The sequence below is a fragment of the Haliaeetus albicilla genome, chromosome 26 (assembly GCF_947461875.1).
Source record: "Haliaeetus albicilla chromosome 26, bHalAlb1.1, whole genome shotgun sequence".
Taxonomy (NCBI): Eukaryota; Metazoa; Chordata; class Aves; order Accipitriformes; family Accipitridae; genus Haliaeetus; species Haliaeetus albicilla.
The window spans coordinates 18,299,127-18,312,818 of record NC_091508.1 but is presented as its reverse complement, the minus strand read 5'-3'; the positions used below and the strand labels follow the sequence as shown (position 1 = coordinate 18,312,818).

Below are 13,692 nucleotides of genomic sequence, written 5' to 3'. Positions count from 1 at the left end.
TTTTTGTAAATGTCAGATTTCTTCAGAGGGATGATATCAGGTTGGGATTTCTGTTTTTGAAAGTAGATTTCCTCTTCTATTACTGATAAGTATCGAAGGGGAAGAGCTATTGGGATTTTCCATTTGCCTTTCACTTGTCATGCTGCTTTGTTTCCTCTTTGCCTTTCTATCAGCCTCGCACAGTAAAAATAAACTAGTCAGTTTTGTGTCATTTCTCTCCAGTACACCATTCTCGTGCATGTGCAGGATGCCATGATGTTTGGGCTTGTGGACAATACATGGAGTTGCAATTTCCTTTGAAAAACAAACTAGCCATTGTTATTTCTGTGGAATTTCTTTACTTTTGTGGAAGCCTTTGATGCTTGACTGCATCAAGCATTGGAGTCAGCCTTCCTTATGTGCGCCTTTGTTTGTGAGTCACTTGGTGCAAGAAATGACCAATGTGGTGGAGAGGTTGGTCACTGGTTCTTGGAGCATTCTGAATGTTTACGCCATTGCAGCTATGCTGGGTACTAAGAGCCTCCTGTGCATGAGTTTGTCACTGAAACCTGCATCCACCTATGCAGAGATTCAGTTGCGGTCCGTCATGGCATGCCCAAAACAATGTGCTTGCAGGGTAGCAGAGGCTGTTCAGACTTTAAGGAATGGATGCACTTCCCAGTGCAGCAGTCCGCCTCTCCTTGAGGCAGCAGTAGGGCAGTTGGGAGCAGGATGCATCTGGCATTAGGGATCACAATTTATTTGTGCTGCAGTTGCTCTGTTCTGCCCAGATTGTTACTGGAAAACAGTGTTTTTCCAGTAATGGTTGCTAAGCAGTGAGGTCTCATGATGGGCTTTATCTGCTCAGCTGGATGTGCAAGAAACAATAAAGCTCCAGTGCAAAATGAAATGGGGAAGCATCAATGATTGTGCTGGGGCTTCCCTGCCTGCAAGAAGTGGCCGCTGGGGTAAGGTGATACCAGGGGGAGATTTCTCCTCCACCCCTTGCAGGGCTTTTCTGCTCCTTGGGCTGGCATGTGCTGCTATTGGGCTCCAGCAGTTAGTCCTGTGCTTGTGCAGATGGCTTTTCTGTTACTGATGCAGTAGTATGTTCAAGGTGCTCGGCTGCTGTTACTGGAGGATCTGGGATCGTAGCACGGTTTCCACTCATGCCAGCCAGACTGGAAGAGGAGTAGGATGAGGCTGTTGTTCAAAAATCCGCGTAGGATCGTCCTGTCTGGGCTGGTTTGATGACGGAGGAATCTTTGCCTTGCACTTATGCTGAAAACGTCCCAATGGAAAATTGTTCAAAACCACTTTGCTGGTTTCTGTTGAAGGACCGTTGCATTCCCCAGTGACTTATGCAGGTGTCTGGGGAGACCGGTGGGTGGGCATGCATAAGCTGGCCCCTGGTGAGGAGGGGAAGGTTTCGTGCTGTCTGTGGGACTGTGTGAATGCCCACAACATCTGGCTGGTTACCGTTGGCCAAAGCCTTCCACGTACAGCAGCTTTCATGTCCCATCAGACCCCATCCACTGTGTCCTGTTGCTGTTTGTCTGAGACCGTTCTCCAGAACGGCTGTTCTTTTGTCCAACCTCTGCTGCTGCTGCTCTGCCTGGCATCTCTCCTGGGACTCTGCACTTGTAGTTTTGCTTTCCTTTGCTGTCTGCCTGTGTGTTTTGTAACTTTTCCAGAAGTGTTATCCCTTTGGCATCTTTATGGCTCCCTAGTGGGAGGTCGCTGGGCTCTGGGGACGGGCAGAGCAGATTGAGCCCCTGCCACAAATGTGTGCTCTGGGGTAGCAACCTGTGCCATCTATCCCTTGCTGTTGCCGTGAGGTCCGGGGGAGCCCTGCAGACCCAGGTGCCAGCAGATGATGCGACTCCTAGACCTCCACACCACCTTTGCAGTAACTCCTGTTCCCATGGGAAAGATTAGCTGCTGAACAGGATGATAAGTGGGTTCCTGGGGATGGTAGCCCTTGGAGACTCTGGCACTTGAGTGTGAAATCTGTGTCCTTTTCAGGATGTTGGTACAGTCCCTTAGGCCTACTGGATAGTGCAATCCCAGCTGGCCAAGCCCAGCTTGTTACTGGAAGGTTGTTATTGGAAAGCTGTGCTCTGGCAACCTATTGTGGGGTGGTGAGTAACCTGAGCTGGGGCTGAAGCATGGATTTGAATCACCTTTCCTGGAACGAGAGCTGTGGGTGCTGCCCGTGCTGGGGGCAAATTTTGCTGCTGGTGACGACGGTGTGAAATGTGGGACTGCCCTCCATGGGAGCGCACATTTTATTGAGTCACCAAGACATCATGTATGTAGAGGGGCAGTGACTGGCCATGCCAGGGTGTTTCCTGGGCTGTGGCACTACCTTTCTGCCATGAAAAGAGCCAGACAGTTGCCAATATGCTGTCAGCCAGAAGCTAGGAGATGGCCCTGGAAATACTTCTTTGTCCATATGCTTTAGCTGTATCTCCTCCCCTCTGAAGCCATTCCCGGGGCTGCTGTAGTGCTGCCCTCTGTGTCCTTGGTGCTGCTCATCTCAGCCATATGGTGCTTGAAAAATCTGTCTAATTTCCAGTTAAAACTTATTTTATGGTGGGTTTGTTCCTATCTGATCTTGTTCCAGGCTTGTCCATTAGCTCCCATTCCTGCAGCATGTAAACACTGGTTTTCTCACCCTTGCGTTTCTCCAGGGAACGAAGGGCTGGACCCCACTGCAGTCCCACGCTCTGCCCCAGCGTTTTGGGAAGGTGCCCAGCTCTGACTGCGAGCAGCACGAAGGGTCCATGTGTGTGTGAGACCCGTCTAACCCCAGCGTCTCGGCTGGCTCTGGCTCCTGTGCGAATGACTCAGCCCAGCTGAGGAGGCCAGGAGGGACCGGGGCCAGCGCTGGCTGGGCGATGAGCAGGACTCACCAAGCCCAGCTTACCTAACGCTGCAGGAATGCTGGGCTCAGCAGGGCTCCTTGGTGCTGCCCTGAAACCCAGGAGTGCTGGGAGCCGGGCTTGTGGCCTCAGGCAGCAGCTGGGTTTGGGAAAGCTGGGACAGGGCTGCACCGTCCCAGACCTTTGCCTTGCATGTGGCGAGGGGCAGCCCCAAAGTGGGAACCCCTGCTGCCTGCAGTCATGGGAAACCACCCAAAAATGCCTGCGTGGAGTAGGGTCTGTTCACACTATTTATGTCATCCCCACTGGGCCCAGCAAGAAGGGCAGCCATAAGGACATAAACTCCTGTTTGAGGGCAATGAGGACTTTTTATTGACTTGGCCCTAACATTTTGCATGGCCCCTCTGTTGGGTATTTAGCTGGCCCCAGTGACTCCCCTCGCTGGGTGCGGCTTGATGAACCCACCAAACTGCTTCTCTACTGCCGTCCTCCCTGGAGAGAGACACCCTGGGTGTTTCCCCTGGTTATTAAGCTTGGTCTCTGTAGCTGATAAGGGTGAGAAAATGGCTCATGGGCTTGGCCCCAGGTTTATTCTTGTTTGTGAGAGCAGTAACATCTGTGTCGTACATGTATGCAGGTGATATACATGTTGCTCCATGTTGACTCTCTCATCCTTCTGCTACTGTTGGTGCGAATTCTGCAGGAAGATGCTCTTTGTAGCAAAACCATCCCATTTTGTGCCATGCTCACTTTGGCAAAACTCCGTTTTGGAGTCGCAGGCTCTCTCTGGTGGAAAAGGTAGCAGGTGTCATGCTCACCTGGGCAAAACTTTCCATGCAGAATTGACCTGCAAACAAAAGGATCACTGATATTCACTGTCTTTTAGTGCCACGCTGCATTTTTAGTGCCATAAGGTTCCCAAGCACTCTCTGGATGTGAATTATTTAAGCCTCACTGTGGTCCTTGGAGTACAGGGAGGCATTGAGCTGAAACTGCCTCTGACAATGGAAAGCAGGGATGGAAGAAGAGAAGGAAAGAAAAGGGGAGGCTCCAGCTCCGATCATTCATGCTCTGTCTCTCACACCCTCTCATCCTTCCAGCTCTGCTTGTTTGCTTGCCACAACAGCCAGAGGGAAATGCTGTAGCTGCTGCAGACACAGTTTGATCATAATCAGAAATCAACAGCAGGGAGGACCTGTTGTGTCTCTGAGACAATGCACGGGGTTTGTGAGTGCCACGAATGTAGATGAGGCTGAAAACCTCACGCCAGTGCAAAGCAGCAGCCTGAGCCAGCACCGAGATCGCCCTGAAAGAAAGGAGAGGCTGGGGGAAGGCAGCGTGCCGTGGCATGCTTGCAAAGGACTGTTTCACCGACCTCAGGAACATCGCTGGCTACACACATGCATGCACACAGGCGCACTTGCTCACACACGCGCACACACAGCCTCTTGGTGCAGCTCCTCGCAGCCCTTTGATTTGCAAGGAAGGAAATAAGACCTCTTAGAGCAGCAGAAGCAGCAGCTGTTGGCAAGATGCGCTGACAAAATTGAGCAGGGAGAGATCTCCAGTCTGGTTTGCTGCCTGGGCTGGACCCGCTCCTGGAAGAGGAGCGGCAGAGGAGAGAGAGAAGAATGAGCAGCCCCTCTATCCCTGGGAAGATGGAGGCAAAACCTTTGTTCAACGTGCAGAAGGCTCTGGTGCAGCCTGTGCAGATGTGCATGTTGGATATCCCCCTGAGCGTGCAGGATGATGATGTAAGTAGAAGGCAAGTGAGCCGCCAGCCCGTTTTCGGCTCCAGGGATGGGGTGGGTGTGCAAGGGGCAGAGAGGTGCTGTGACCCCACCCCGGTGCTATCCGGGGGTGGTGAACTTCTGGCGAAGTTAAAGATGCCAAGAGCTGGCACCGCCTCCAGATGTGACTGTTTCCTCTCTGAAGTGGTGTATTTTGAGGCAGACCATGTCTTGCACTTGCCAAATCCAGGGCACCAAAATGAAAGGAGTAGTTTGGGAGGGAGGGGAAGCCTTCCTATATGGAAGAAGAATTGTGTTGTAGCTCAATGCAAAAGGGAGTGTTTGCTGTGTGTGTCCTGACTCTGCTGCCCTGGGGTTGCTGACGGGTGTGAAAACCTGGGAGGCAGCAATCGGCTGCAGAGCTTGACTCTGCCTCCACACATCTTGGTGGCTGCCCCGCCTGGTCTTGCCATCTGTGTGGGCATCGATCCTGCCCTCTCGCTCTGCTGCTGTGCTGCAGCTGCAACCAAGTGCAGGGTTTGCTCCATGATGCAAAAATTTGCATTGGTTGCAGCACCGAGGTGGAGGTTTCCTGATGTGCTCAGGTTGGGGGATTCCTGGTGAGGGCTCCTCTTGTCACCTTAACTCTGCCCCTCATAGAAATATACCACAAATCTGACTGTGCAAGAAGGGACCCTGTGATAAAGCTACTGGAGAACCCGAAATAGGGGCAATGCTTTCCAGAGCTGGTGGGTGGTGAGCGGTTGGTGTCCTGCATGTGTTAAGGGGTTTGGGTGTGATCCAGGTGCTGTTAAGATTTGAGACAAAACTTCCTTCGATTTTGGAGCAGAGAAAGCCCATGTTCTTGCTGTGTGTGTGTTCAGTGTTTGTACTATCACTGCAGGAGCCTTAAATCTGGATTTTCTTGATGGCAAACAATTGATATGTCACGGTTAATGTTACCTTCTCTTCTACGTTATCTGGGTGTTTAAAGAGGTGAAATGACAGTACAGAAATGAGCTCCCTTGCCTGGAAGGAGGGAGGACTTTCCTGCAGGGTGGTGTGTTGGATCTCGGCAGGGGTGGGAAGCCCCAGCTCAGCAGCCTGCAAGTGTCTCTGCAAGGACAGGGGACTTGCAGGGGAGCATCCTATATTTAGAAACTCCCCAGGGCTTTGCCAGGATCTACTGTGGTGCTGCACTAATGAGGATACCTGTGATGGCCACTGCAGAGCTGGTGGGATGTGCCGGGGGTGGGAACTGTGCCCCGAAAGCGCAGGTGCCTCCTGCAGCGTGCGTGGGAAGGAGGGAGGGCAGCCAGGCGTTGGGAGGTGGCTGGAGCATGGGATGATAGCCGGTGAACCAGCGGCTGGATGCTTTATTCTCATTTAGCTTGATTTTTATTTTTATTTTTTTTTAAGCAGCAGATTTCTCAAGGCTTACATTGTGTGATATCCATTCCTACTCAGCAGTGCAATCTGGTGCTGGATTTCCCTGCGGCCCCGTGGTGCAGCGCAGGGGATCCTCAGGGTTTGCCCGACACAGGTGGAGACTTCCTTCCCTGCAGAGGGGGAAGCCTGAACTGGAGACCTGTGCTCATCTGGGGAGTGGCTGGCACCAGGCACGGGGGATGTCCTGACCTGGGTTACTTGGAAATGACCTCCGCTTGCTAATCTTATTCCTGGTTTTATTGCAGAAAAGAAAAATAATTTTTAAGGGGGTTGTGCACTGTGTTAGAGGTTTGGTGTTTGGTTTTTTTTTTTGGTTGGTTGGTTGGGTCTTTAACAATTCCTGCTAACCCTTTGGTGGCTGCTGGGTCACAGCCAGTCCTGGGATTTGTGTCACGGTGAGGTACTGGTCAGTAATCTGGCACATCGGGGCATCCACAGCCCTCAGGTCATCACTGGGGCGTTAGCTCCATTGTGCAGGACAGAAAGGGTTAGCGCTTTCCTGTGGAAACTCAAACTGCCACGAGGTCAGGCTGGGAGCTTGGTCTCCAGCATCCCCATTTCCACTTAAATTGAGGCTCTGCATATGCACCTTGTGCGTTTCACCACTGTGATCACCTATCCCAGCTCAGGGCTCTGCTGGTGCTTCCATCCCCTGCCCTCTCCTGCATTGGGCAGAGCAGGATGAGACCCCCAGGACCGAGCATTGGCTGGCAGCACCTGTGAGCAGGAGGCAGATTAGGGACCACTCTGCCTCTCTGTGCTCATGTACCACTGCTTCGAGACTGAGGATGCTTGCTCCGTTTTCCATTCCTGGAAAGCGGGGGCGTAGCGGCTCCTGTGCCCCCACAGAGCTGGCACCTCCCTTTGCTGCAAAGCACGGGCCGGTGGGGAAATGCCAGCGGGGAAGTCCCGAGCGGTATTTCTGTCTGTGGACCAATGGGGAAACTCCTCTTTCACAGCTGAAAGATTATCTCCAGCCAGGCAGGGTTTGGTGTCTCACGCCCACCCGTGTGCGGGTACATGCTCATTTCCCTGCGGTGGCCTCTGCCAGTCTGCGTGGGCATGGTGGAGGGAGCCGTGTTGGCATTTCCCCTTCTATTTCAGGACTTTCAGGCTCATGAATTGCCTTTCTTCTTCGAGATGGCACAAGCAGGTTGGGAAAAGTTTAGGAGCTGTGTTACATGGGGACCTTTGGATGCTCGCACCCAAAGGAAGCTCTACTAAGAGATGGGGGTCCAGAAATTGATTCAGCCAGGGAACGTGCTAATGAGCGGTCAAACCCTGCCTGCGCCGCAGTGGTCTGGCCCTGGCCCAGCGCTGCCTTCCTGACCCGTTGCAAGTGTGGGAGCGTTCAAGCAGGTCTGCGGGAGGCAGGATTGGGAGAGGGTAAAACAAATCAACTTCATGGGAAGGGAGTTGGAGGTTTTCCCAGCACCGTGGGTCTTGTCTGCATCACCCACCTGCCCTGAGCCCTGCTGCCCTTTGCAAAGGTGCTCTGCGGTGCCGGGTGTTCCTCTGCAGTTGAGTTGGCACTTTGCAACCCTCCCTGCCCTTTGCAAAAGGAGCATCGTGCCCCATCAGCAAGCTCCCATCTTCCCGAAACACCCTGCAGCCCCTGTGGGGAGCCCTCCCTGCCCTCCCCTCCCCGTGGCTGGTACCAGTGCCAGAGGAGCAGTGCCATGTGCTGCCTTGCGCTTGTGTGCCGTGCTCCACATTGGAGCCAGCCATGCTCCCAGAGCGCTCAGAAACCTTTCTCTAATCAGGACCCTGTTTGGTTTTGTGGGTGAGGAGTCAGACGAGTATTTTCGATCTCCCTGAGTGGGAGTTGCCATGCAGGCTTCTGTGGCAGCAAAGGGACAGAGTGCCAGAGGAAGAGGCAGAGGAGCTGGGATGCGACTGTGAGGAATGGGGGTGTTGCAGGGGGAGGAGGAGGGCACAGCGGCACCAGAGACCTGGGCAGGAGGCGTGAGGCAAAGCTAAAAGCCGTGGGAGCAGAGCTGTGCTCTGCTGTGCCCCCGAATCCCATTGGCACCTGCTTTGATGTAGCCACGGGAGCATCTGGTCACCATTGCGTGTGCTCCTGCTGAGACCTGGCATACCCAGGTTGCTGTCAGGTCTCTACCCTCCCCGGAGGACAAATCCTGCTGCCCCGGACCTCCCACACATGCAAGGCATGGTGTGGAAATAACCTCAGCGGAGCTCTTCTGCAGGATCCTGTCCGTCTGTCTCCATCACCAGTTGGATCATAGCTGTGGGAAGGCCTGGCTTGAAAAGTGGGCTTTCCTTGTGCTGCACATCCATTCACTGAACACACAACTGACCCCTTCCAGGCTGGGTTCCCAGGGGAGCAGGGCTTTGGCCTCAAAAAGGAGCAAGAGAGCTAGGCAAAGCCCAGATCAGGACACCCCACAAAGACATGAGTCCCTGGCTCAAGCCTGTTCTCCCAGGACAGCAACTCTGAGTCAACATCTCATACTCATGTTTTCCAGGAAAACTGCTCTGCCCCAGCATGGAGCGGGGCTCCTTTGGGGAGTGTTTCACCAGCCGGCAGTACACCCTTGGAGGTGATGGAGAGACATGAGCTGCTCATGCCCACGTTCAGTGGGCGGTCAGCTGGAAGGGGAACATCCTCATCTCCCCCCAGGCTACCCCCAACATGGTGGTGCATGTCGGGCAGAGGACGCTCTCGTTTCTGTCTCCCTTGCTGGCTTTCAATGGGGCTATCAATCCATCCCTTTCATAATTCAGCCACAGCAGTTGCAAAATTTCCCAGGGTGCCTCTCTTGCTATTATGGGTAGGGATTTCCAAAGCTTTGCTAATAAAAGAGCAACAGTTTCTATATCTGGGAAATGGGGAAATCAATGAACAAACTGTTGCAAGTGATATAACGGCTTTTTGTGGCATCTCGGGCAGTTCCCTAATATGATGGAGCTTTATGGCACACTGTTTTGTCAGCTTAATTGGCAATATCCGCTCCCTGCAAGTGGGAGCTGCAAGGCTTTGGGGGACCAGTGAGCCGATATCCCACGGTGGTGGGGTCCTGCTGCCCAGGCCTATCTTGCACAGTCCCAGTGCATCCCTCCTGTCTGCTGAGTTGATCCGCTCATGGTTGTGCATACCAGGGCATCCCAGGCTAATACCATGCAGCTGACCCAGCCCTGTGTGACGGTGAAAATCCCTGGGAAATACCCCTTGTTGCAATGTCCCGTAAATGGCAAGTCAGAGGGGAGTGCAGCACAGCCTTTGGTCTCTTCCAGCACAGCTGTGTCCGAGTTGGACACTTAATGCAGTTCTGCAGAGTGAAAAGAAAAGAGAAGTGATTGGGTGAAATTCTCAGTGTCCTGCTTAGGCACTTGCGTCCTCCGGAGCCTGTCCTTGTGGTCTCCCTGTCTTTGCCTCCTTCCTTTCTCCTCTGTGATGTCCTAATAAGTGCAGTAGGTTTGACTTCAAAGTGGTTAGCAAATATTTTCCACTCCAGTGGGCTAATTAGTTAAATTACATTTCACATGCTAATTTATTCCTCTAATATTATTTTTTTCCCAGCATACTGGAATACAGGAGAAGATGAAAGCTTGGTTTGACCTTAAAGCCAGGCTCAGAGGAGCTGGAGATGGGAACAAATGATTAGTTCCCAGGTTTGCTGTAACACAGGCTTATTCCCTACCACATTCAAGAGCTCATTCAGTTGAGCTTTAAGTGTTTTAGCTGACCGCAACCCAGGTACCTTGGGTGAAATGTCCTCTGGCACATAGAAGAAAAACTTTCAGATCAGCAGTAACGAGCTACTAATTTCCGGCTTCGTTGTACCTGTCTGCAGCACCGGTATCACCTTGGAGTGCTGTGTAAATGGCAACTAATTAATCTTTGCAGGAGTGGGTGAGAATGGTGTTGCTTCCTATGCACCAAGGGGTGAAAGGATCTGCTTAGTCAACAGGCACCAGAGCCAGCCTCAGAATTCAGTCCGGCACTTGAGGGTCATGCCCCACAGTGGGGGTGATGGCCATCCTGTTCATAGCACTGTAAAGGGGCTGGAAATGCACCTTCCTCACCAAGCTTGAGAGGCTAAATCCCCAAGGCTGCGAGGTAGACACTTTCCTTGTGCTGGGTCAGTGGGGCTCAGCTTCCTCCTGGGGGCTGCACATGCGGCAGAGATGCAGCGGGTGCCTTTGGGCCATGGGGTGAGTTGTTGAGCAGGGTGGGTTGCATGGCATGAAATCCTCTTTGTCCTGCTGGTGAACGCTTGCTGGCAACCGAGCCCTGCTGGGGCCGAGACACTTGACATCTGCAGCCCCAGCAGCATCCCTCCGCTCCCTCAGTGCGGCTCTGCCAGCCTGCGCCCATCGGAGGTGGAAAGGCTTTAACCGAGAGCCCAACGGGGCCGAGGAATAGGTGCTTGCCTCGATCACAGGTTGAAGCCATGCGCCAAGCGTTGGGGTGAAGCGATAGCTGCAGACAGCCCCGCAATGAATCAAACTCTGTCGTGTTTATATCAAAGGCTTTTTCTTTTCCACTGCCTGCGTATGGTAGATGTTATCAAGAGGGAGGAGTTGAAAATGAGCACTAGGACTGTTTCCTGACCACAACTACAGTTAAAAACAACAAATCCTCCATCCCTGCTCTTGGCCAAACTCTCCTTTTTCCCTTGGGTAAATGGTCACTCGGTTTCTTTGGAGAAAACTAGAAACTATGGAAAAAGTCTCCCAGGCTGAATTCTCATCTGTAAAGGCATAAATTCAGAAGGATGGTGTAAAGTCTTGGGATTTCTGGGAATTGCCCCAGCAAGGCTGAGGGCTGAGCCCATTCAATGCCTTGTGTGCGTGTACAGGGCAGCTTCAAGCCTGTCCGTGGCTCCTGCAGTAGGTGCTATGGGGTGCTGCCGCCGCTGCCTGCGGCAGCATGTGTAACCCCTCTGCCACATCTGTACCTCTGCTGATTTTATCAGTCCTGGTGGAGGGTATCTAACCACTGCCCTGTGAGCCAGCAAAACCCCCACGAGCTGCGAATGTGAACGTGCAAGGCAGTGACCGCTCTTGTATATGCCTTGGGCTGGCTGAAGGCAGAGGCAATGTCTTTGCGAGTGGCTGTCCCAGGAGTTTTTGGGGTGGCAGCAGTCCCTGTTTCCAGCCCTTGGTGAGTGTTCAGAGAGGGAATGGTTGGTGTGATAGCTGAGCGTTTACACTGGCTTAAAGGAATGGGGAAAAGGGTCACCGCTTGCTGCTACATTTGGTTCACTGGTACTAAAGCGTGCAGAGTCTTTGCCTCCCCATGTGCCTGTGTTCATCGACTGAATAAACAAGTGGAATACAGCCATGAGAGTGCTGGGCCAGTAATATCAGGGTTACACTTTAAATAAGCAGTTAGCAGGACTGTGTTGATGCAGCCAGGCAGACAAGGCTTGCCAAAGTGAAATGAAAACGCAGACCTCTGGAGCCTTGACCAGTGTCTGACGCAGCTCCCTGGGGTGCAGCCTGCCTCGGGGGCTCATCCTGCCCAAGGGTTTGTCATTGCAGCCCAAACACGATCGCTTCTTGGACGTCCTATTTGCAGATTTTTGAGATGCATGGTACTTGCAAAGCATCCATGCTTGACCCATGCGAAGCTGGCACGTTAAGCTTGGTCACACCAGTGGCATCTCTGGGCAGCTACCTTGCATGTGCCTGGGTGCTGGGTGCTCGCTGGTGCTCCCCTGCTGTAGGGACAGTAATCACCCGACCGACTCTCACTGCTGCCCCGATGGCGTTGCTGGTGCAATTAAAACAATGCTAATTCTCCATGTATTGCAAGTGCAGAAGGAGCTGATGTTTCTAGTAACTGTTCAATCGATCTGCTTAAATATATTTTAATAAGTGGCCTGGCTGGATCTGTGCTTGCTAGAGCTAGCTGCGGAGCAGAAACTGTGAAGAAAATTAGGTAAAATGCTGTGTGCCACATCTTCTACTGGTGTAAATCAAGGCAAACCCACTGATTTTGGTGGCATTGCAACCTATCTCTAGCTAAGGATGTGAACTGATGTTCAAGGTGACATCTAGAGCGTTTCTCTGTTGCTTTGCTCTTTCTTGCCGTCCTTTAGCACCAGCTTCTCTGAAATCTGAGGGCAATGTGAGAGCTTGCTCCTCTTGCAGCTTTTACTCTGTAGACGTGTATGTCCGAGAGGTACAGGCTCTGCCTCTTGCACTTTGCCTTTCTCAAGTGAAATGGGATCTCTTCTCTGTGCTTTCAGCTTTCTCACTCTCTGCTCTCGTGTTTCATCCTGATGATACTGTGGGGACCCTCAAACTCGGCAGATCATTTTTCGTGGCTCCGGGCACTGCCGAGGCAGATGCATAGTTGGGTCCTGGTGCCCACATGCTGCTGGCAGTAGTTGGCTCCATCCCTGCACCCCGGGGCTGGGCACCCCAATGAACGGCAGATCGGCAGCGGGCCGCGGAGCAGCTGCCTCCTGACAGTTTGATTCAATAAGGGCCCGTCAATACAATTTGCTGTCATCTGTCATTTTGCGTCGGGGCTCAGAGCAGCGCCTGCAGAAGCAGCTGTTGCAGGAGCGTGCCGTGAGGGCTGCCAGTGCTGCTAGGTGCCCACGTGTCCTCAAATAAGGCAAATCCAGTTTACTGACTGGTTTGGCACATTACAGGTAATCAAAGGCGGGTTGCTCAGTGCCTGCTTGGAGTCTTTGCAAGAGCACAGGGGCACTTTGGCCCTGGCTATCCTGCCCTCCCTAAGCAGAGATCATGAGTCAGTAGGTGTGGGGGTGTTCTGCCTGTGACCGCAGCCCCATCCCTCCTCTGCACGGCTTCCCATGCTGCGTCCTGCGATGAGGCTGGCCCAGGGACGAGGCTGTCATCAATACAGCCACTTGATTTGGTGTGTGCCCGCTGCAAACACGGGGGAAACGGAGGTTTCACCCCATTCACAGCCACAAATGTGACAGCAGAGCATGGATGTAGCCCTGGGCATCTCCCATCCAGGGACTCCATCAGAGCTGGCCCTATTTATTTACCCCATGTTTCGGCAGCAAACAGCGAGCCCTGGGGCCGTGCAGCAGCTGAGACAGCCGAGAGTGGCAATACTGAAGCAGAGGTGTGCCCTGTGTGTGCTTGACGCGCCATTAAATGCCTTGAGCTGGACCTTGCCTTCAGATGTGGCTGCCGCCACAGACGCGGGTGGCACCTCTTCTTGCTGACATAAGCTCCGCTTTTGTGGTCCGTGGCTTTGCTGAAACGTCCTCACGTCGGCACACAGTCACTGCATGGCTGCTCCTCAGCCAGCACCGACGTGCCTCGGGGTCTCAGCACCTCTCCAAAGCCAACACGTGGCTTTGGTGGATCCCCTGACCCTCACTGTACACTAGTGTCTCCATGCATTAGACAGCAATTTTCTTTTGTTTAAGCATTACTCAGCACAGATAGGCACTGCTGCTGTGTTCAGAGAGGGCTGAATTTAGCCACGTGAGCTTCAAATAATGCTAAGGAACTACCCTGCCAGGAGCCCTGTCCTGAAACAGCTTGATTTGGCCGCTGTGCTGGCTATCGAGTGCCATTTTGATGCAAATAGAATCTTTGGTTTCAGTGCGACGTGCTTGTGAGGTGGTAAAATGCTACAGCCCCAGTAACAGAGGACAGCCAGATGCAGCTCGGTGTTGGCTCTGTGT

At 52.9% G+C, this 13,692-nt stretch overlaps 1 protein-coding gene across 2 annotated transcripts in view; it reads left to right on the top strand.

Moving 5' to 3' along the window:
* The window catches only part of RALGDS (ral guanine nucleotide dissociation stimulator), a 63,174-nt gene that overhangs the window by 11,600 nt on the left and 37,882 nt on the right, over positions 1 to 13,692 (top strand). Inside the window, exon 1 of one of the 2 annotated variants that reach the window (XM_069770835.1) lies at positions 4,389 to 4,618. The exons of the other annotated variant lie outside the window; for it this stretch is intronic. Within the exon in view, the coding sequence (XP_069626936.1) occupies positions 4,496 to 4,618 (123 nt within the window). The 5' untranslated portion in view covers positions 4,389 to 4,495. Of the gene's footprint in view, positions 1 to 4,388; positions 4,619 to 13,692 lie in introns of those variants that run through there. 2 annotated transcript variants of the gene reach the window in all.